General features: G+C 40.6%; 1 protein-coding gene across 1 annotated transcript in view; it reads right to left on the bottom strand.

Annotated features, from left to right (window-relative positions):
- The window catches only part of rnf20 (ring finger protein 20, E3 ubiquitin protein ligase), a 74,748-nt gene extending 51,943 nt beyond the window's left edge, over positions 1-22,805 (bottom strand). Inside the window, exons 1-11 of the mRNA XM_035427340.1 lie at positions 22,676-22,805; positions 21,693-21,887; positions 21,287-21,355; positions 21,002-21,100; positions 20,746-20,893; positions 20,110-20,295; positions 19,851-19,966; positions 14,365-14,511; positions 12,508-12,582; positions 12,294-12,413; positions 5,229-5,408 (exon numbers count right to left, since the gene is read on the bottom strand). Of these exons, the coding sequence (XP_035283231.1) occupies positions 5,229-5,408; positions 12,294-12,413; positions 12,508-12,582; positions 14,365-14,511; positions 19,851-19,966; positions 20,110-20,295; positions 20,746-20,893; positions 21,002-21,100; positions 21,287-21,355; positions 21,693-21,863 (1,311 nt within the window). The 5' untranslated portion in view covers positions 21,864-21,887; positions 22,676-22,805. The remainder of the gene's footprint in view (positions 1-5,228; positions 5,409-12,293; positions 12,414-12,507; positions 12,583-14,364; positions 14,512-19,850; positions 19,967-20,109; positions 20,296-20,745; positions 20,894-21,001; positions 21,101-21,286; positions 21,356-21,692; positions 21,888-22,675) is intronic.
- Positions 22,806-23,277: the final 472 nt, after the last annotated feature.

Genomic DNA, 23,277 nt, shown 5'->3' with positions numbered 1-23,277 from the left:
ACTGGTTAAGAGTGGAGTGGGGCGAGGTGTCCGACCATGAAGGCCTTGCTTGTTCAATATCCTTCTTATTGTCTGTACTGATACTTTTGTTCCAGCTTTCAAGAGGTCATCCTGTAAGCCTTTGGTAGTAATATGAGGGGTTTTCTCAGCAGTTCTTAGGATGTGCCTGATACCAGTTGAAGTAACTTTACTCTTCCTTCCACGTCCAGGTAGGTTTACTGCTATTCCATGACATTTAAACTTCCTTATGATGCTGCCTATTGTGTCTCTTTGAAATTTCAATATCTTGGAGATCTTTTTGTATCCATTGCCTTTTTTATGCAATGAAATCATTTCTTCTCTTAACTTTTGAGAGAGTTCCTTTGTCTTTGGCATGTTTGCTAGTCAGCTTCAAAAGATTTTTTAAATTTGCATACAATTGTTTGTACAGATGCTTGTGGTACGTTCAGTTGAGGAGGAAACAGACTTGTGGATGTCCACAATTTTGTCTTGGCTGAGTTGCTTGGATTTCCCCATGGTATCAAGGGCAAAAAGGCAGTGACTCTAAATAGTCAGGGGAATTAAGCTGAAAAAATGGCCAACTCGTTACGCGGCGGATAGAAGCATGAAATTTGGTACATATGTCCCTTGGGTGATCCTAAGACATCCTAGAAGGGGTGCCCAAAAAATCTTAAACAAGGAGTAAGTTATTGAAGGAATTCAAAATGGCCACCTAAACAGTTAGCAGTTGACTCAAAAGGCACCTAAAGAACCTAATAAAAGCATGAAATTTGGCAAACAGGTCCCTTGTGTGATCTCAAGACATCCTAGAAAGAGTTCCCAAAAAAAACTTAAACAGGAAGTGAATTATTGAAGAAATTCAAAATGGCCACCTAAACAGTTGGCAGTTGACTTAAGACACATAAAGGACTTCATAAAGGCATGAAATTTGGCACACATGTCCCCCAGGTGATCCTAAGACATCCTAGGAGGGGTGCCCAAAAAATGTTTAAACAGGAAGTGAGTTATTAAAGAAAATCAAAATGGCCACCTAAACAGTGAGCAGTTGACTCAAAAGGTACCTAAAGGACCTCATAAAAGCATAAAATTTGGCACACACGTTCTTGGGCGACCCCAAGACATCCTAGAAGGGGTGCGCAAAACTAAATTTAAACAGGAAGTGAGCTATTGAAGAAATTCAAAATGGCTGGCTGAACAGTTAGCAATTGACATAAGGCACAGAAAGGACCTAATGAAAGCATATAATTTGGTACGTACATTGAGTGATCCGAATATATCCTAGAAGGGGTGCCCCCAAAAACTCTTAAACAGGAAGTGAGCTATTGAAGAAATTCAAAATGGCTGTCTAAACAGTTGGAAATTGACCTATGATGCACCCAGGTGGACTCATTTTAATCTCAAGGTTGCTAACATTTTCCATCAGGTAATAAGAAATAAAAAGCTTCTAACATGCAGTATAAGGCTGTCAAAAGTGCCATGAATTGAGTTCAAATATTAGCTTTTGTAATTAGTTAGAGTTTGAATATATTCGAATATCATTTGCATATAATTCACAAAAATAAGCTGCTTATTGTCCGGCGCAATATGCACGTGACGCTCCCTCTAAACTGTCCTGCGCTTTATTTTCCACAAGCGGGCAGTAGAATAGAGGACATCGGTGAACTTTCATACTAGGTTACTACATCTGGGGCCTCGTTTATAAAATGTATTTTAGATTAACTGTGTGGCGTGTACGTAGAAAATCACGTCAAAGTAGTGATTTATAAAATTTCAACATGACTCGATTTGACCGTGGAAACAGCTGTGGCTCTACGTCAGGTCTTCACTTGACGTATGCACACGCTTAATTTTATAAAAGAGCCCCCTGCAGATTCTATAGCCTAATGCGCAAATGAATAAAGCACTTTCTTGTGAATGTAATTTGCCACAACTCGGCATTTAATAATCACAATAGGGGAATGATTGTTTATAGGAAATCCCTGTTTATTTCTTAACACAAAAACTATTCAAATGGCTAATACTTGTAGCCTAAAACAACATAAATTACTTACTCTGTTTAGTTTGTTTAACTTCTTTCATCATCCAATTTTATCAAAATCTTCAGAACAGAAAGGAAACATAGCCTGCCATAGGAACATTATTTAGCCTAAATTGTTAGCTGACCAGATCTGTTGAACTAAGTGAAAAAAGTGACTGGCTCGCGAGGCTAGCTGACCAGTAACGTTAGGTGTCCATGGAGCTGAAAGTATCACTGGATGTTATTTGCAAGGAAAACCAGACGATCCACTTGCTCTGGGTCCAGGGCAGAACGTTTTTTGTTGACAGAGGAAGTAACGTTAGCACAGGAAATGAACTTTGCGTGCATGAACATGATTCGCCGTATGAAATTAAAGCCTGTATATTCATGTTAATTACAAAACGCGGGATCCAAAACTAATATTCGAATGTTCAAATTTAGGTTCGAACTTTAAAAAAATATATATTTTCGAATATTTTTCGAACTTCAAATATTTTTTGACAGCCCTAATGCAGTACATGATCTCATTTGAGGGACATAATCTAGTAGTGACTCACATGTGTGCCAATTCACATGTTCCAGCACACTGGCATAACACTTTAGGAGTTCTCTACAAACTTTGGCAGCCTCTGGCAAGAGTGTCCATAAAGGTGTTCAAGTTTGTAGAGAACTCCTAAAGTGTGGCTGCAAACTGAGCCCCTCTGTTCTTGAAAGTGTCGATGACGGGATGCTGGGTTACCTTGCACAGTATTATGCCAATGTGCTGGAACATGTCTCTAATCAATTGTTTTAAAACTACCTCTGATGTGAACAAAGTAAATGCCCTAATTGACCTGCCAAAAGAAATGAATGGTAACACCAAATGTGTCTACTAATGTGAGTTGTGAAAAACTGAGTTTGAATATCTTTAGCCTAGGTGTATGTAAACTTGTGGCCTCAACTGTATAAAACAGGTTAAACTATACATGTCCTTGATGAAAAACTCTTTGACCACAAGTTCATAAAATCTAAGGGTGGATATGTAAAACTTCTAAAGATCTATAAAGAAAAAAGTAAGCAGTGTACCCAGTGTCAAATCTATCCAAAATGTCTAAATTATGCATTGCTGTAAATCACAACATAATCATGTATTTCACCACAAATCAACTGTTTTGACTCAAGAAACTCACTGTTGCATCATTTTCAAGTAGGAATTACAAGCTTTCTGTCAGTACAGCGGTTTAAAATATCTAGGGGTCCAGAAACATTTCCAAAATATCTCCAAAAATGAATACAATTCTTTTGTATTTGTATTTTCCATTATAAAGCACATAAATGAGCCCCTTATGAAGGTTTAAGATGAAACATTGGTATCAGATTAAATAATAATGCAAAAACATTGTCACACACTGCGGTACAGTACCTAAATGAGTAATAATTAACTCTCGTATGAATTTCTGTACTCTACAGTGTGTAATGTTTTCTTGTATGGGGATGGGACAACATGAAAACAATATTGAACTGTCCACCACGTTTTGGTGATGTTCCAACTTTCACGTCATGTCTGGGAATTCATGAAACAAAAACTACTAAGCGACCAACGATCGCTTACATTACAGTGTGAAATATCCTCATTATAAAATACCACTAACCTATTTAAAGATACTCAATATCATTGATAAAAATCATTGATAATGTTTTGTCGGGTGCAGTGTCTTTTACTGCTACCACAGAGTGAATGCGATGATGAGAAAACATTCGGTTACACTGAGCTATAAAATGCTGTTCCTAAAGCTAAATTAGACACATTATACATTGTTAGAAAGCTTATACAGTCACCTACTGAATAAATTAATTGTCAATCAAGCAAGACTGTAGTAAAAAGGGCGACAACACCATGAACATGTGTGGTATTACGCACAGCTATTTTGGAAGGTACCCAGGCGTCACAAATGCGCATATATTTCACAAACGGATTGTCCAAGACAATATATGACCACTCAGTCTCAAAAGGGACATCTCTATGCGTAAAACCAATGTTAAGGTTGTATATTTATTCAATATTTGTCGCAGATATTGACTGTAGAATGACATGGTATAATTTTTGAAAAAATTGTCTTATTTATTTCGTTATTCAGTGAGTAGCGTTTTCACTGCTGTATTGGCATATCTTAGTTGCTATGATGGAATACGATTTTTGAGTGGTGAAAGAATGCCTAGATAAACAATATTGTCCATTATGTCATGGGTGGGGGGTGTAGTTGCAGATGAGACTGCAGGGAGGGGGTGCGTGTTAAATGAACCACGAGCACTGAGAAACCCCGTATTCGGCATTGTCTGTAACGTCTACTAATGAAACTAGAACAAAGAATTTCAACTCATACTTTGGTTTCAGGAGCAATGAATGTCTGAGTTCAGTAATCTAGGCAGGCCAGCATGCCGACCACTAGGGGGATTGCGCTAAGTGGTTAAGGGCGGTCCACCCGTCAGCAACATTGATAACAGCGCTAAGTCGGATTTTAACTTCCTAATTTTGTCGCTATATTCCTTCTCAACCCGTGATGTAATGGTCTTGCGTGCTGGTACATTAGGCAATAATTTTTTTATCCTCAACAAATTAAGAGGCAAAATGTCCTTCGTAATCATAGAAGCGGAAAGCAATTTAATCTGCTCTTTTCTGGTGGAATTGTATTTATGTTTAACTGTACTGAAGGATCTTACATGCTACTTGATTGTTTCCCTTCATCTAGAGATGTGTGGTGCTTTTGTTGCACATGACATCTCTTTGTACTCATTGAACAGTCATAAGAAAGTTTGATGCAACTTACCTTACATTGAACTTGTTGCTGATCAACCTGTGAAAAATACTGCCATACTACACCCATAGCTATGTTACATCAATTTGGCTACTCCGGAATTCCACAACCCCACTGCTGTAAGCTAACCACACCGCACCATTCAAAATACAGAACACTCTTTAGAATATCTTTTATTTTTAATTGTTAATTAAAACAGTAAAGCTACTTATAGCCTAATGCTTTATATAATGCAGGCAATTATCAAAAAATTAAGATTAAGGATCTGTTTTGGTTAATTGATTAATCATGCGCAACCCAACTTATACACACCCAGACACAGACACACACACAAACCACAGACTTACTATACACACACATACACACACTGACTGTACACAGGTGTACCACCCACACACCCACACACAGGACTGTACCTCCATGTGGTCAAGCTGGCGGAGTCTGGCAGTTCTGGTGGTGTTCAGCCGGGATCTGGTCTCATCCAACTGGGCTTTCAGCACCAGAGACTCGTTATAGAGCACAGAGAACTGAGACTGCAGACACCGGTACTCTGAGGTTTCCCTGACCACATCCTCCGCCCGAGAGCACAACTCCACCTAGGTGGGAGAGGAACTTACTATACAGTAGGATTTTTCCCAGGAAAAAAGTTAAGAGGGGTAAGTGCCTTAGGGGGTAAGCAGCAGTGGCACAAAGTGGCATGCCGTGGTTCACATGGTTTAGCCTACATCTGACCTGGTGAAAACATGACTACGTGATGGCAATTTTGTTAAATAGCGCACATTTATTGAATGGCCAAGATTATAAAGATTGTGAATCTCTCGTGAATGGCTTGTGAATTGTGAGGCGCAGTGCCTGGGGGAAACCATGCACAGCACAAAACTACAGTCTATCTGGACACTCCATAAACACAGTTACATACACTGAGACATGCCCAAATGGGATGACAGGTATGCCATCCAGCTCAAGTTATGCCTTGGCAGGGCATGCCCCATACCTATACAGCACCGCGAGTTTGGCACTTTTCAGGGTTCCCCACAGAAATTACCGCAACAGCCACAGACTCTCAGCCCTTAAAAACATTCATTTCTGTGCATTCTGACCCCATTTCAACAGACAGAATTCACAAGCAGCTTGACACGTCCGCGCAATAAAGCCCCAAACTTTTTTGAGTTTTTTGAGGATTTTGCGTTTTCTCCAGATTACGTCATCTTAATGCTGCAAGGCCACAAACAATATGTCCTCCCCATTGGGCATTTACCTACACCAGCCAATCCTTCACCGACACCAGCCAATCAAAATGTCACATACACATGCAAAATTGACATATCTTTCATAATTCATAAAGAACTTCACATGTCCACACAATAAAGGAGAACTAAGGGGATTTTGCGTTTTCTCCTTCTTCTTATTTTTTCTGCCAAAAAGTCTCCTAGCCCACAAAGAATGTCTCCCCATTCATAATTTTACATACATCAACCAATAAAAACATTGTATGCAAACACAAAATCAACATAGGTACAAGTGCACACGTTTAAAACAGTACAACTTTGTAACTCTGACGTCTACTTCCCTTGTAGCCTAGTGGGTAGTAACTTTGCCTTTTGATTTGAACAGTTTACAGGACTGATAGACCTGGGTTCAACCGACTGCAGCAAATCTCTAACTCAGTACACTGGCTTGCTGGCTAACTAAAAATACAACATTTTAACTGTTGCTTTTGCATAGATCTGTACAATCTTTCTGGGACAGCTCCGCTTTCGGCATTTTCATGTTTAGCGTTAGCTACCTTGTCTGTGAGTAACTTGCCATTCTGCAAGAATCTTTTTGCTGCAAGAATCTTTTTGTCTCACCTAGTACGATACCAGTTGATGCCAGTAGATGGCAGTGGCCGCCAGTCAGTGTGAGATTCGCAAACACAGGATGTCTTGCTTGGTAACAAACTAAGCACGCTGAGAGCAAGTGGCGTATAGATGAGAGCAGCCCAATCTGGGTACTTTGCCCTTGCGTCATGCCCCCGCCTCTTTTTGGGTGAAAGCGGCCCCTCTAATTTGACTGGCGGTAAATGCAAATTCCGACAAAGTCTTTGCCAATTTAATAGCATACATTAAGAATACCGTATTGCTTTTTAGCTATTAGGAGCCCAAATCCTATGGCCAGTCAGGCAAACAATTATGTTATGTCGTTGCCGATTAACGATCAGTGTCGTTATATAGAAAAAATTAAAGAAACAGCTAGCTAGCTGTTAGCCAACTTAACCCTTTTGTTACAGGCTAACATTAAATTGGGATTTCCTTGGCTTTTCAGTATGTTCTATGTACTGCCCTTACAATGCAACAACAACATTCACTACTTTAACTTACATCATTAACTAACCTGTGATGAAGTTTGCCACAAACGTACTCCTTCACTTCCATTTCTGTACGTTCATAAATTTCTAGTTAGCGAGCTAGATTTGTTCCTACTTATATAAATAACAAGAATGAATCTGATTTTACAAGCTAGACAGCAAGCTAACAAATTCATTAACGGTAGCAAATCACAGTAATTAGCCTGTACTGGCTCACATTTGGATTGCCTGACTAATAGTTAGCTATCAATCAATCAATCAATCAAAATGTATTTCTATAGCACACTTCATACACAGAGGCAACCCAGTGTGCTTTACATAAATAAAAGCTATGTTAGACTACATCAATTCCGTGCAACTTCTTTGACGATCAGTGAAATTAACCAATTTTTGTAACAAAACAAACGAATGATAACGTTAATTCACTGAATGCATAATATAGTCTAACGCAGTTTACTGTAAATTAGCCAGCTATGGGGACCTCATTCGCTATTAATCAGCTAGCTAGCTAACATTTGTTAGCTAGCTTATTTAACTTTGATGCGTTAGGCTGGGTCCCACAGTTTACCATTTTCATCCTCTCTGCGGATGGCCTGAAGCCACAGATCTCTTCTTTTACTGTCCTGCTCTTTGGGGAAGTAAATAAAATCGTAAAATGGGGTTTTTATTATTGTTTGATGTGCAAAATACGACGCATCAGCTTGTAGGCATGGTGCCACTACTTTTTCCAATTTGGCACTGGCACTTCTACCAAAGAGATTCCAATACCAAGAGGCGACACTCTATTGGTTGTGCAATGTAACATCTACGCCCAGCTGCTGAGCCGGCCCGCCGCCACCCGCTTGTTAAGCCGTGACGTATCAACCTCCTGATAATACTGTTTCCGGGTCCAAGCCTCTACTGCGTTGGTTGAGGCTCTCGTCTTTTCAACATGCTGCAGTGCTGTGTCCCTCGTTGTTTGAATAGATCCGAGTCCAGAAAAACTATTCAGTTGTCATTTTACCACTTTCCTTGCGATGAGAAAGAGAAGAGGAAATGGCTGCAGTTGATAATTAAGTTCTTAAACGAATTAAGAAAAACAAAGTTTGGCGCCAGTGGGTGCTAACGTTAATTAGCTAGCTGTTTACATCCTACCTATCCTTATCAGTTCTCATTATGCATATACATTAGTGCACAACCTGTATACATTACAGTTTATTATTACTGTACACCTGCTACCATATATTCTTACCACTGGATTATATGTAAGGAATAAACCGCGATGGGTGGAAAATAATGGTAGTTTTACTATTTGCACCGTTTTTCAGCAAAAACCTCTGGTCGTTAATTCTATGAAACCAACGATAGTATCAAGAAAAAAATAGTTCCTTCTTGTTTTATACCATACAATTAGCACCAATTTTGGTCATTTTTGCCATTACATTATTTAAGAAAACTACATGAAACCATAACTCAATCAAATTAATCTCCCTAGCTCTGTTTTGCTTTTTAAATGGTGTGGTCGCGCAGTGTAGACATAACGTCTTTCTAAAGCCGGACACCCACCGCACGCGTAGCGGCCGCGAGCGCACGACGCGTGTAAGTGAAGCGTAGTTTAAGTACTGTTATTACAACGTCAGTGGGTGACGTCCTCTACAGCTGCGAACGCGGCGCGAACCGGGTGCGAACTTGTGCGACACAAGCAAACTGAAGCGTAGTTTTTCGCTTCTGATCTATTTTTCTGCTTGCCGTGCGTCATGATGACCTGTTCATACACAGAAATATGCTCTAAAATTCTAGGTATACATGCTCTGATTTATATTTCATCCTTATATTAGGCTACTGGGGGTGTGTCCCTAGTTCCCTACCAGATATTTTATAAGCAGCTAAAAAAATACAAGCCTTTTCGTTTTTGTATTGTCCTTGCAGAAAAACAAGAAAAAAAAACTGGAACCTGGGGAAAAGGCAAACTATCTTATTTTGCGGAGGAGGTGGGGTAAATTTGAAAATACACCACAGAAAGACGTAGCCTATTGAATGATGTAGAAGTGAATGCACCGAGCAGCGGTTTGTTAGCTTGAGTGTTGGAAGGTAGTTTTTAACCAACCATTGCTCAGCCTGCTTGACTTCTCCGACGTCTTCGTTCGCCATGCTTTCAAAAAGGGCTAGTTAATAAAAAATCAGATAATCCACAGATCTTTAAAAAATCTGATAATCCACAGATCTTTAAAAAATCAGATTATTTAGTGGTTTTGCCGATGAAAATGCACCTATTTTATAAATGAGGTTGTAAGCAAGCCTTTATTGCACTTGTACTTTAAAGCTTCCGGTGTTCATGGCATTGTGGTGTTCATATCCCTTCAAGTTTAAACTGTTAGGCTATCTTTTTGATGATTAGCTGATTCTACTAAATCTGATCCTATAAAAGTTTTGACGTGAATGACAAGACGACATGGGAATTCCCAATGGTTGATTACGGATTATTTATTATTATTATTATTATTATGATTATGATCATTACATATTCTTCATTAAATTGGCACGCTTGTTAACCAAGCAAATAAATTAATACAGTTTGAGATGGATTATTATGTAGGCTACGTTGCGATTTAAGCTTATGGTAATTCTTTAAAGCGTTTACTTTCTCACGTATTTACATGAGTTAACAAAATATTACCAAATTAACAAACTGAAAAAGGTCTCTCACCAAGTATTCACTTAACCCATAATCAACAGTCGTGAACAAACGTGAAATACACGATGTAATCCCACTGCAGACTGCGAGAGCTACTAGGAATATAGAGCTTTAAGCAAGCCTTTGCGCGACACAAACGGAACCTGCGTAGACACACGACGCGCCGCTTCGCCGTGCTGCTTACGCTACGCGTGCGGTGGGTGCCCGGCGTAACGGTGAAGCCACACTATACGAGGTGACGGTCGCCTCCCCACAATCGGCTGTTTGTGGGCGTGTCACCTATTTTTACAGACAGTTGTGTTCGTTAAATGTTGACCGCGTTTAATATCCTGATTCATATTCATTGTCCTGTCTGAATAAAAATCATTTTGCAGTAACCTAGATCTGAAAGATGTTAGTCAGCTGCCTAGCTAGGCTGTTTATTGTCTAGCTAGTGAGTAACAATCAACAACAAAAACATTGTCTGGCTAATTAGCCAGAAAATGCCTTCAAAGTTGTATCTGATTAACTAGCTAGGTGGCTGGTAGAAATACACTAGGAAGATTTTTTTTGTTTGTTATTGTTTGTTGTTACTCACTATAGCTAGAGATTAGACAGCCTAGCTAGGCAGCTTATTAACATTTTTCAGCGCTAGGTTACTGCAAAAGTGATTTTTATTCAGACTGGACAGTGATAGTAGCTAACAGCGATAACTACAATAACCGACACTTTCAGAGACTTTTCTCCACGCTGCGTTCCTCTTATCAATGTCTCTGTAGGAGATTTTATTACGTTGGGAAACCCGATACGGAAATTACGAGTTTGGTCCTCCATTGTGGAACGGTAGAATGTGGAACTAAAATTAGAAAAAAATAGGGACAATTTACTTGACGGATCATTAGATCAAATCAGATTGGTTACCGCGACGCGGCGAGGGGGTCAAAGTTGAATTTTTGCCATCTCCCCCGCGGCCTCGCCGCGCCGCCGGCAATCCCAACATGCCTTGCGGGGTCTGGCCGCCACCTCTCATTCAAAATGAATGGAGGCGGCGCCGTCGCGCAGCGGGGCCGCATATAGTGTGGCTTCACCGTAAGACCCTCTGAAACGGGTTTTCAATGCCAGCTAGCTTTATGATAGGTTCGCCGTCACTTGTGACCTAGCCAATATTAAAATTCTTGGTTTTATGTCAGAATGGTCTCACAGCATGCTTGTTATGCTGGCTAGCTAGCTAGCTAACTATTGAATTGTATTCAAAACAGCGGTTATTACAAACGGAATCGTTCACAAAGATACGGATGAAAATGCATCCTGCAGCCATGAGTTAAATACGGAACACGAATTCTACTGTCCAAATAAGGGACGATTCCTTATTTTGCGGGGTTGTTGGCATCCCTAAATGAAGGGACTAGAACCGTGATTCAACGTTGTCATATGTTGCGAAATTGGACATTGAAAAGGGGAGGGGACGTAACAACAATTCAAAATCGAAAGAATAACGTTCCTGTTTTAACTGCTTTAGAATGCTGGATTTTGTAGCGTATTGATTTTACTGGAGTTGAAAGAATTTAAACCCTTTTTAACCCTCGATGGTGCCTCACTAAAGAAGGAAGTGATCGTAAAAAGGTACACAGGTTCGGGATCTGAAGGAGCGTTTGGACCCGGAAATGGCAAAACGTCACGCATGACGTCAGACTTAACAAGCGGATTTTGGGGTGAAAGTTGATTGTTTACGTTGCTGTGCTATGACCGCAACGTGTACTGCGCTGTTGGATTCTAGCGGTCAGTGTCATACGCTCACCTTTTCATGTTGACACTTGAGTTTATTAAATAATAAATCATCAGTAATTCCCACTATTACGATCTCACTTTTATGACATTGCAATTATTGAACAACGGACTGGACAGATCCAGAAAATCACCCAAATAGTAAGGTGACCAGATTTTGTAAGCGCCATGTCCACGGCCCCACAGAACAAAATCGGGGACTTTTTTTGACTGCGGTCAAGCCAGCCGCCACTTTGGAAATCACAGTTAAGCCAGTCGCCACATTATTTATCCTACGCGTACACGTACTTTATTACGGTAATGAGGTTTTTCCACTTGGGAGAACTGAAAAATGCGTTGACAAAACGCGGTTTACCGTGGCTTTCAAAAAATACGCTATTTATCGCTCTAAACACCAAATCAATTTCACTGGCCCTGAATTTCCAGGACAATTCAATGTGGAATTTCAGAATAAAAGCCTTTAAAATACAGTACAAATCTAATATTTACACAGACACTAGAGAACACTTCCAAGCATAGTGGTCCACATGTAAACACATGCTTTGAAATGTAGTCTACAGGAAAATGATAATGGGAGTTGTAGTTCAGAACACCACTGTACACATACAAAGGATACTTGAAGGTGTTTTTCAAGCATAGACTGTATAAAAAGGTTTCAAGACAGAGAAGATGGGGAGAGGGAGTTGTAGTTCTCACCGTCATGTTGCTGTTCTCTTGGCTTACAGCCTGCAGGTCCTGCTGCAGTTTCTGCAGCTCACTGAGCCGATTCTCTGCCAGCTCCCTGTTCTCCTCCAGCTCACTGTTCATCTCCTCAAACTGGGACAGAGAAGTGTCACACTGTCATCATCACCACCACCAGACGGCCGTGATGCACTCAGGTCAGTGTGAGTGTTGGCAGCTGGTTGCCTACCTTTCTCTTGTTGATGGTGATGCTGCCGCACACGCTGCTAGCCTCTCCACACACCTTGTACCCTTTACTGTTCACCTGGAGAGACCAGGAGGTGTGAGTGTTAGCGCAACAGGGCCAGGAGCCATTATAACCACCAGAAACCCTGGTCTATTAATCATCAGAGCAATCTCTCTACTAGAGCCCGACCGATGCCAGATTTTTGGGTCCGATGCCGATCCCGATTTTGGAGAGTCCTAGCCCACAGTGTTTTGATCGATATTTTGTCAAAAAGTGCAACATTTTCAAATCAATCTGAAAAACTTTTATTAAAAAATTTAATTAAAGTTTCTATATTTAAGAACATTTAACTTATAAGCAAACAAATAAAAATAAAAATAAACACACAAAAAACTTTTTAGATAAAAAAAATGTAAAAGATGATATTAAATTAAATATATATATATATATATATATATAAACACCATCTTTAAGTGTGTGAAATCAAAATAACTCCACACCTTGCCTTCACTCATTTCTTTTCCAGCCATCTATAAAATATTAATTTTAAAAAATCAGTTTTCCAGTTTCAAACATGTATTTTTATGAATATTATTATTATTGTTGTTATTAATTTGTGATTATTATTTCTTAGTATCTATTCTCAGTAAATTAATTGCATTTTCTTATTTTATTCCTACTACATGATCTCAAGGAGTAAGACTTTATCTAGCGAGCTTCCCTGTCCATAAGAATTCGGTGGTGAAAATAACTACAATGTGCTCTGACGCGTGACTAGATGACACACTCGCTTGCAATAACGCATTAGCTATTGACACAGCCTCATTATTTCTTATTATATATTCTCAGTAAGTTAAATGAATTATATTTTCTTATTTAATTTCTACTACACGATCTCAAAGAGTAAGACATTATCTAGCGGAGCTAATGAGTGAATCAAGTGTAACGTTAGATGAAATTAAATTGACTGGATGATATACGTGAAAAAAACTACAATACGCTTTTGTGCAGGTTACCCGCGCTAACTGTTGGTTGATTCACTTCTCCAACAGCAATCCTTCTCTCATGTTATCACGACAAAGCTAGATAACATGGCTTAAAATGATCCACGTTAGAAGTGTTTTATCTGCGTTTTTACTGTCTGGTTAGCTTGCTGCGATGACGCGTGACTAGATGACACACTCGCTTGCAATAACGCGTTGGCTATTGACACAGCATCATATAGTAGCTAATATCATTATCTCAGATAAAAAAACAAATGTGTGATGCATTCAATCACCATTTTCTTTTGGCTGGTTATTTATTTGAGAATACAGCGATGTCCTCTGGAAATGCAGATCCTACGCTGCTTATGTGCTCACTGCCACTTCATAAAGGCTTGCTAGCCAGCTAGCTTGCTAAAGTGAACCAAATATGTTAGCTAGCTCGCATAGTGGTCATACAAACGCATTTAATTAAAAACTTTCACTAAATATACATACCTTTATTGCGGCAATCGAATCTGTGCAGACAAGTCTTGCAGTGGAGAATATTGGATGAGGCACGAGTGACAAACGTCTTATTACAGAAGTAGCGCGTCAGCTGCTGCAGTTCACACTTGTATTAGAGCTCCCTCTACTGGATAATTCTAGTAAATAGCAATTACAACGTTCGAACAGACAAGTACAGATAAATAATCAATGTTTTTTTTGTTTATTATACTTCTTTAAAAATCGGGACACATCAGCTGCAGATCCCGATGTTGTCAAAAAAGTCAAATAATGGCCGATATATCGGCCAAACCGATATATCGGTCGGGCTCTACTCTCTACTACTTAATGCACCAAGACATGCACGCATGCACGCACAGCGCAGCCTCACCCTCTCCAACACTTCTCCCAGGTGTGTGTTGAGCCGGTTTTCCCTCCGCCGGATCTTCTCTGTGTCCCACTGGAGCTCCTCTATCAGAACCTGCAGCTCGCCAACCCGGCTCTCCGCCCGTGTCATGGCCCGGCCCAAAGAGCGAGACTGACGAGCAGACCAAAGCCACTGTCATAAACCACCACAATTAAAACCATCACACTCATAAATCACTGCTGTCAGAACCACCAGAGTCAGAAACCACCAACAACAGAACCACCAGAATGACAAAGCAAGACTTTGAACAGAGACAAATTTAAATCCTACAGAAAAAGGAACGTGAAACAGGGACATACATGCGCTGAGCACACCTGCCTAAATTTTAAGTCTTCATTTTATTGCACAGCAATAAACAGGGAAGTTATGCACAAAAACAAAATTCTCTTTGTGTCACTGTGGTATTTATCCCCATCAGCATTGCTTTGGAATACAGCATGTTTAATTTGTCCCTAGGGAACTGTCACCAGATAGGTTTGAGTTAAGGTTAGATTTATTATAACCCTCAATGGCTGGGTTTACATGGAGCCTAATATTCCGATTAAAATCGGTTTAAAAGCCCAAGCAGAATGAAAATGCTCCATATAAATACAGTCAGAATAAACAGGCCCAAACCGATTGAAAGTTCAATAGGTTGCAGAGGGGTAGTTTAAACCTTTTCATAAACCGATCAAAAGAAAAACTGTACCATGTAAACAATGAAACTGATTATTTTCTGGCTGCGTTCTATCTGCGCATGCCCCCCGCCTTGACGTAAATGCGTGGTGACACGTTTCTCTCCACTGATCAAACACGTGATGTAGGGGTGGGCGATATGACGATATTAGATCGTGAACGATTAAAATGTCTCCACAATCTGCTTTTCCAGAGAGATCGGGAGTATCGGGCTACAGTGAAACTGCACATTCTATCAGTTGCACGGACAACGCTCATACAAGGCATCCAACGTTGTTTTCTCAGCCAAACCTAAAATCTATTTTTTCAGTAGGCTACTTTCGCAATTTTTTTCTGTGCCGGCAAATGAGTCAGAGGTGGTCCAGCGAGCTCTTTTGGTTCTTAAGGGGACGTGTATCCACCACCCCATATAAATGAATGGAACTTGACATAAATTTGCTAGCGTACTGTAGAAGTGTCCTATCTTCCATATTTGAGATTAATATGAGAGGGTGGTCGCTACCAGTATGTCTAGGAATCCGTACATATTCACAGTTGTAAGCAGGACGCAAAACAGCCGTTAGGAAAGCAGTTTGAAATTATTAAGCAACGTCTGCGCCATTGCTTTTAATGGGTCGCGATGAGATAATTCCGAGCATATTGCTTGTCTTAAGCCGCGTTTCCACCCAAAGTACCCAGAACTTTTAGTCCCAGGAACTACTTTTCAAGGAACCACCACAGGAAATTTACCCCGGAACTAGGAACCTTTTGAGGAACTCAAAGCCCTTGGGCATATTTTACCGCTGTCAAGCAAAACTCTCGTTGGTAGTTCGACTTGGACCGTTGTTATGCAACAAATAGGATATAACAGACCAATAGTCAGATTGTAACTGTTTTATATATCCTCTCAAACACACTGATTAGCTATGTTTTTATGCGAACATTCACTTTCATGTCTTGACATCCGAGGCGACAGAATGCATTCACATTCGTAACTGGTAACAACATTTATAGCAGAAAACATGAACACGTCGTAAACAATTAGCTGTTGAATTGATTAATTCGACTCTCATCGTCATTTCCATATAATCGCTGATAAAAATATAAATGATAAGAATAAATAGAATGAAAACTCGGACTTGTGTGAAAATTTTAATTAATATTGCAGTGGTACAGCTACCGCTTGCTTTCCTTGAAAGTTACTGCTAGCGGAGCAGCGAAGTGTGCCCTCCAGATGCGAACCATGCACCATAAATTAAGAGTTTTCCTGGTCTTTTTTTGGAATTGAAGAATCTCAGAGTAAAATTATGGCAGTCTGAAAAAGCAAAAGAATGAACCTGTTATTTTACCCTGACAAAAAGTGCGGAAGGTGATTTCCAGTTTGCTTTTACTGTATCACCAATGTAAATTATGCAGAACCACCGCATACCTCACATAACTGTATCAAACGTTTTGAGTCAGTTATAACGGGCTAACAAAGAAAATCCGGAAGAAAATATTCAGTAACCGAATTAAACCGTTTGAATGTTTCGGTACGTAATATGCTGTCCCAGCATGAATGCTTAACATTTTATAAAACGAATACTAAAGCAAGAAAACAACAGAAGAGCACACGTTATAATCCTCGATCTTAATTTCTCATCTGTTCCAAGACATTGGCAGGCTATAACCAAAAGTAGGCTACTGCTCCGCATAACATACAAGTTTGAATTCAAGTTATTATTATGAAAATAAATCGGTTTGCGGCTGCAGATTTTAAAAAATGGCGGTTGAAATAAAATACTGAGAGTAGTCGACCAATCAGAAATATTCAGCGCTTGCGCCCCACCCCAAAAGTTCCGGTACTTTTGGAAAGTACTACCCCCGAGCAGGGACTTTTTTGGGGGTAAAATAAAGTCCCCGGAACTTAATTTAGACCCTGGTCCCTGCGGTGGTCCCTGCACTGAGTTCCTCAAAAGGTTCCTAGTTCCTGGGGAAAGTTCCTGCGGTGGAAACGCAGCTTTCAAGTTGGTACTGTAAATAAGACCGTATTAATATAACTACATGCATATGTATGAAGTTGGTTTTTTACATTTAGAAAGTGTATTATGTGTATTTTTTTTACAGAACTTACATTTTAATAGGTAACGATGTCAAGTTATCTCTAATAAATATGAAGTAAATACACTACCGGTTAAGGTGGTTGATACACGTCCCCCCCCCCCTCCCCCCCTCGGGTGGTCGATAATAGGTGCTCTCACTCTAGCTAGCTATATAGTTAGTACAGGTGCGCCATTTTATGAAAAAATGTTGGTAAGAGAGAAAAAGCACGAGGATAGAGCTGTGTCACGGAACTGGCATGGCATTCAGCATGGAAATGACAGCTTTGATAGGTGACCTGTGTCACATGTAACAGGTTGGGTGCAGTCAGCAGTCCTCTTGATGGTGACCGGAGAGGGGTCCCTAGGGGCAATCCGCAGCAGGGTGCTATTCCACCAAGGCAGAAACCGATATTGAAGGCACAGTCCATACACCCTTTCCCAAGTAGCCTAACAGTAATGTTAGACGTGTACACAGTGTCAAGTACGTCATCCCTAACAACAGCAAACACTGCCTTTTCAAAGGACTAGTATTGGTATCGTTTAGATTTCATCGATTCCGATTACCAATCTGATTCTGCTTATCGAATCTGGTTCTTATCAAATTCTGTTTCAAATTCTTTTCATGTTGTTTGAGTACAAAAAGAAACCAAAATGTGTTGTTTGCAAACAACCTATATTTTCAGCAGACTTAGGCTGACATAAAATGCCATTGTAGTAAAAAAAAAAAAAGTTGAATTATTTTCATGCAGTGATTACATTTTGCTGTATCCCTAGGACTTGTTAAACTTAGCCACAGTTGAGCGTTTGCTCTGGTCCGTACTGTTTATTAGGCTCTACAGCAGTGTTGCCAGATTTGAAAATGGTGAACCTGCCCAATCAGAGTCTGAAACCCACCCAATCTAGATAAAATTATATATATATGTGTATATATGTATATATATATATATATATATATATATACACACATACAATTGTGAGCAACAGTGAACAATGAACAACATCTAGGCTTTTCCATCTTTTCCATGCTCAGCAGGCTGTCATCATGCATTCTAAGGTAAAAGACACAGTGGTCTATAAAACAGTAAAGTTTAGAGATAACTACCAAAGTCATGACAAATGCTGCAACGTTTCTTATTTTAGTTTATTATTTCTCATATTGTTTCACCACCAACTATCTCCCTTCACATATCTACACAACGAAGCTTGCAGGCTAACGTTGCCAGCAAACAACTGCGTATCTGCTGTATTGTTAACTGTGCATTTTACAAATAAGCTTTGATTTGATTCAATCACTTGGCTAACTCCAGTTAATAGAAAATACATGTTATCTATCTATTGTTATTACTAGGCAGAATATAGGTTACCTAGCTGGTTGTGTCTGTCAGTGGTATTGACTGCAAGAGTCACATAGTTTTATCCACAACAGACACTTTTCCAGGCTTGTCTTGAGCTTGGGGAATGGACTAAAAGTAAAACCTCCCCGAAACATTCAGGATAACGCGCGTCAGTTTTGCAAGTTCTTCAACAACATCTTTCAGCCACCTACAAAAGCTTTTTTCCCCCCACTATCAGCTAGACTATACTGTTGTGGACAGGCTCAGAGCTAGATATTGGAGGAAGTACATTACATTACATTTATGTGGCAGACGCTTTTATCCAAAGCGACATACAATAAGTGCATACCAGAAGCACATAGCAACCATTTTAAAGCAGGGATTGGTGGACTGCAGTGTTAATCATTCATTTGCAAAAAAGGTCAATTGACTGGCTTCAGGTAAAATACCAACCGAGGAATAGGCGGAGGAGGAACAAACTGCACCACCGAATGTAAACGTTTAGCGGAAAGATGAAGATTAATAAATGCCCAATAAAACAACAAATAGCCTAAATTATGACAAACCGCTCAAAGCCATTTTTCCCCGCCCAATAATATGAAAAACAGCCCAACACTGGTAATGCTGCTCTACAGGTAAGTCGCTACATACTACGTAACCAGTTACGAAGACATAAGCGCAACGGATCCTGGCAGTTCAGTAAAATTATTTGCATTCCACTCATCGCAAATGGCATTAAAAATACATTTTCAGAATTCAATAAGCGGATTTGAAACGCACATTTCGTAACACATTCGGAACTGGCTCTCGATACCCAAACCCTACAAAGGAGCAATGCTCTACTGTTGGTGGATGGGTACTTTGCACCGCTTTTATTGAGTTAGGACAAGCCCAGTCAAATACTGTGCGACCTGACCTACAAGTACAAGTACTGTCTAAATCACCTGGAGCAATAACAATGAGAACCAATGCTACCACTTAGTGCGGGTTTGAACATTTGTGGCCAAAAGTTTTGTGCAATGCCTAATACTTCCTACTGTATTAATCCAATTGGTAATTACTATCAGCTCTATTTCAGTTGGCTCCTGTTGCCACCATTTACACTTCTGTGCGAGCACTTCATAGTTGGGTATTGAACCCCAACAATTCCTTTGAAAGTGCTCTTATGGCAGTTTCTGACAGAACTGAGAGACTAGTTTAGGAAACTTGAGCAATAATTAAGCATACTCGCATATCTACTCGAGAAGCCACTGATGCTTCCCTCCATGCTGATGAACATAATCATAGCACAGCTAAAAATGCAACAACTGTGACGCCATGGCAAAAAGGTATTGAACTTCCTGGGAGTTGATTCAACAAAGGGAGAAGATTCCCAACACACCTCATTGGTCATGTGTATGTGCCTCTGCTGAAGCTCGCTGGTCAGCTGACGCAATCGCTCATTTTCCTTGGCCAGAAGGGTGTTCAGCTGGGCGGTGACCTGCCAGACACTGTTGTCTGAAATCACAGAATTGAAGGGGAACAACACACCTTAGTTTCTAATTTTTCCCTCCAGCCATGCATTGCATTCATGCGGTGACATGTGTGCCATCAGTAACCGGCCGCATCTTTGTGTGGCTATCCCATAATAAAATTCTCACCTCCACCTGCCTCCAGCTCATTCTCCAGGGAATCCACCGTGTCCTTCAAACTGTTGTAGATTTCCACAACCTGATTGGTCAGCTGCCGACTCGCCTCCACCCTCTCCTGCAGCTCTGCTTCCATCTCTTCACTGCTGCTGCTGGCCAGGGTGGCAAGGAAAGAAGTGGCTGCCTCACCTGAGTGGCCTGGAGGACATATTGCACCAGTTTCAAGACTAAATCATACACCTTCCACTCACAAACACACACACACAACACAAAAATCTGTGTGTCCTAATTGTATTCCATTCTTCTCACCTCACCTGCCCACACACATTCCACAGCTATACAATGCCATCACCCCAACTTCTTCTCCTCCCCCTCACCATTTTCAATTATTTTGTGCTTTCTTGTCAGGGGTGGCTAAGGCAGCTACATAAACTATAAAATAATACTACAAAACACAAGCATAGTATCAAATATAACATGAATGTACACACATACATAGATTATATAAAGAAAACAGCTAATTAACAATAGAGAAACATCATTACATTACTGTAGCAACAGTACAAATAGTGCCAACCAATCACACAAGTCTGAAACTTGTGTCTACCACAATGAGAGAGTGCACTCACTCGCTGACTCCATCCTCACCTCTGTCTCTCACTCTCTCTTGGTTGGAGTCTCCATCAGGCTCCGGAGTCTCTGGCTTCAGACTCCGGCCTTCCCCAGTCAAGAGGTCAGCAGACTCACTTCCGGATTGGTCATAGCGCCGGCCAATCAGGCGTATGTTCTCATCAAACTGAAAGAAACAAGAAGTCTAAAGTCTCACAACCTAAGAAAGACAGAAATGGTAATTACCATGATGGATGTCAGTTTACTTGCAGGGTGCTGCAATTTTTATACATACCTGGTTCCAGTATCGGTTGAGGATCAGCAGACTGGCATCATCAGTTGCCTGGCGAGTCTCCAGCTTCTCAGCCCTCTCTCTCAGCTCGTCCTCAATTACCTGTAAACACAAAACAACCATCCACACTGACAGTTCAAAGCAAAGTTCTCCATCTAAATTCAATACAAACACAGCCTTCTAGCTTCTGTTAAAAAACAATAGTCAAAGACAGTGTTTACACACTGAAAACATGCAAGTAAAGAACAAAGAACATATGAAAGACAGAAAAGCATATGTTTTACACACCTGCCTCTGGTCCAAGGCCTCCCCCAATTTCCTGTTCTTAACCATAAGGGCTTTCACATCTTGCTCTTCCTGAGAGAGACACAAAGACAGAGAAACAGACAGAGAAAGAAAGATTGTGCTTAATGGAAGGTATGCTGGTATGCAATTTGTGAAACATCACAGGGCATGGATACTAAATTCTGGCCCTCAAATGAAAAATGCAGCCCTGGATTTCTTTTCTCACACATAATTAACTCAACAATCAGTGCTATTGATTGGCTTGACTGTGTTCTCACCTGACTCCCCTGTAAAGAGAGGGTGAAAAACCAGCAGTACTTGGTGCTGGCCGTAGTTTGAGTAACAGGGTTATAGGGCAAGACCAGCAGGGAAGCCTACAGCACACAGACAGACAGCAGATGTAACTCACAGAATTGGACACTCCTCCCAGTTTGATGACCGTCTCAACGGCAGTGCTGCTTCCTCCTACTCCGACTCCGGCCCCCTCACCTCCGTCTTCCACCTCCCGCTCTCTACGTTTCTCCGGGGGCACACTGGATGACGAGCTACAGGGGTCAGCAGCACGCTTCTGTCCCGACATCCTCAAATCTGAGACAACAGGGGCCTGGAGAGGAGCGGAGACTACATCAGCACCCACTACAGACCAAGCGCTGCAGGGGGAAAAAGTCAGATACCCAACCACCTATTTGAGTTTCTATTTGCGATCTTGCAGGACCAGTGAGCTGCAGACAGGATTCTGCGCATAATGTTCAAGTTTTAACGAAGACTCTGGTAAAGTAAATGATTAATCCGAGTACATTCTGGCAAGCGTTCGTAATACCGACATTTCAGGGGTTTCTTTCAAATTGTCACACCAAGTTAAGCACACTTTTGTCCAAGTAACACGAGCTAGCAACACACTTTACTGCAGATAAGGTATATGGCTTCCTACTTAGCAAAAGTAGCTTGATTAATATTCTGGGTAACACAACACGTTAGCAAATGAAGCTGGGTAACGTTAGCTTGCTGGCTACTGATAACCAGTTAGCCAGCTATCAATAGTTGACGAAGAAGCAATGGATAAGCTTTCTCCAGTGTCTACATCAATTCGACCGCCACCCAGTAAATTAACTACTGAACTAGAAACGATAAATTCATTTTAAGCACAGGTAGTAAAAAGCCGGCCAACATATGTTAAACTAATAACTTGATATAAATAACTGGATATAGACATGTCTTCCGAAGCCGACAGATCCGCGCAATTGATAGCGAGCTAATTAACCAGCAATGGACATACCGGACAACGTATATAATGAAAAAACCCCGTAAAGTGATGTTAGTTAATTGTTTCAAAACGTAGTGATCAGCATGTTTCAGAACAGTTTTCGGAGTTTGTGCTGGTTAATTTCTTACCGAAAGTGTTGATATGACTTATAATTGATGTAGCTGCTCAGCGCAATATTTTCAGTATGTTACCCCCCCCCCAATCCGCATTCCGGAAACAATTCTTCTCCTTGTTCTTCTTCTGGAGCTGGTTTCTTCTTCTTCGGCGGTTGGTAAACCAGCTTTTCGTGCATTACCGCCATCTACTGGGCTGGACTGTGGTCTTCAAATTATGCCCGCTTTCAAACCAGACATTGCTATTTTCAATGTGCTCGATCAGGGGACCACGACTTGCTCGCAAACTCCATATATGAACAGCTATGAGGCTGCGGATACGTCCCATTCAATGAACTGTATCTGAAGAAAACACGTTTTTAACGTACAAAAATCTAGTCCTGCAATTAAAAGAAACGATATCAAAATTACGCCAAGTGACAATAGACAATATTGGCTATCTTAGCTAACACTACTAAAGCATGCTGCATTCCAAAGCATTGCTGCTCCCCAGTGTTTCCTAAATTATTTCAAGCAACGCGGCTCTGTGTTTTTTCATCTTACCATCTGAAGAGAATGTGGTCATTCAAAGCATGTGTCGTATCAACATGTCAAATGGGAATCATAGTGGGAATAAT

Source organism: Anguilla anguilla, chromosome 7, assembly GCF_013347855.1.
Source record: "Anguilla anguilla isolate fAngAng1 chromosome 7, fAngAng1.pri, whole genome shotgun sequence".
NCBI classification, from domain to species: domain Eukaryota; kingdom Metazoa; phylum Chordata; class Actinopteri; order Anguilliformes; family Anguillidae; genus Anguilla; species Anguilla anguilla.
The sequence above is the reverse complement of the archived record's forward strand: the minus strand, read 5'-3'. Positions and strand labels throughout refer to the sequence as shown.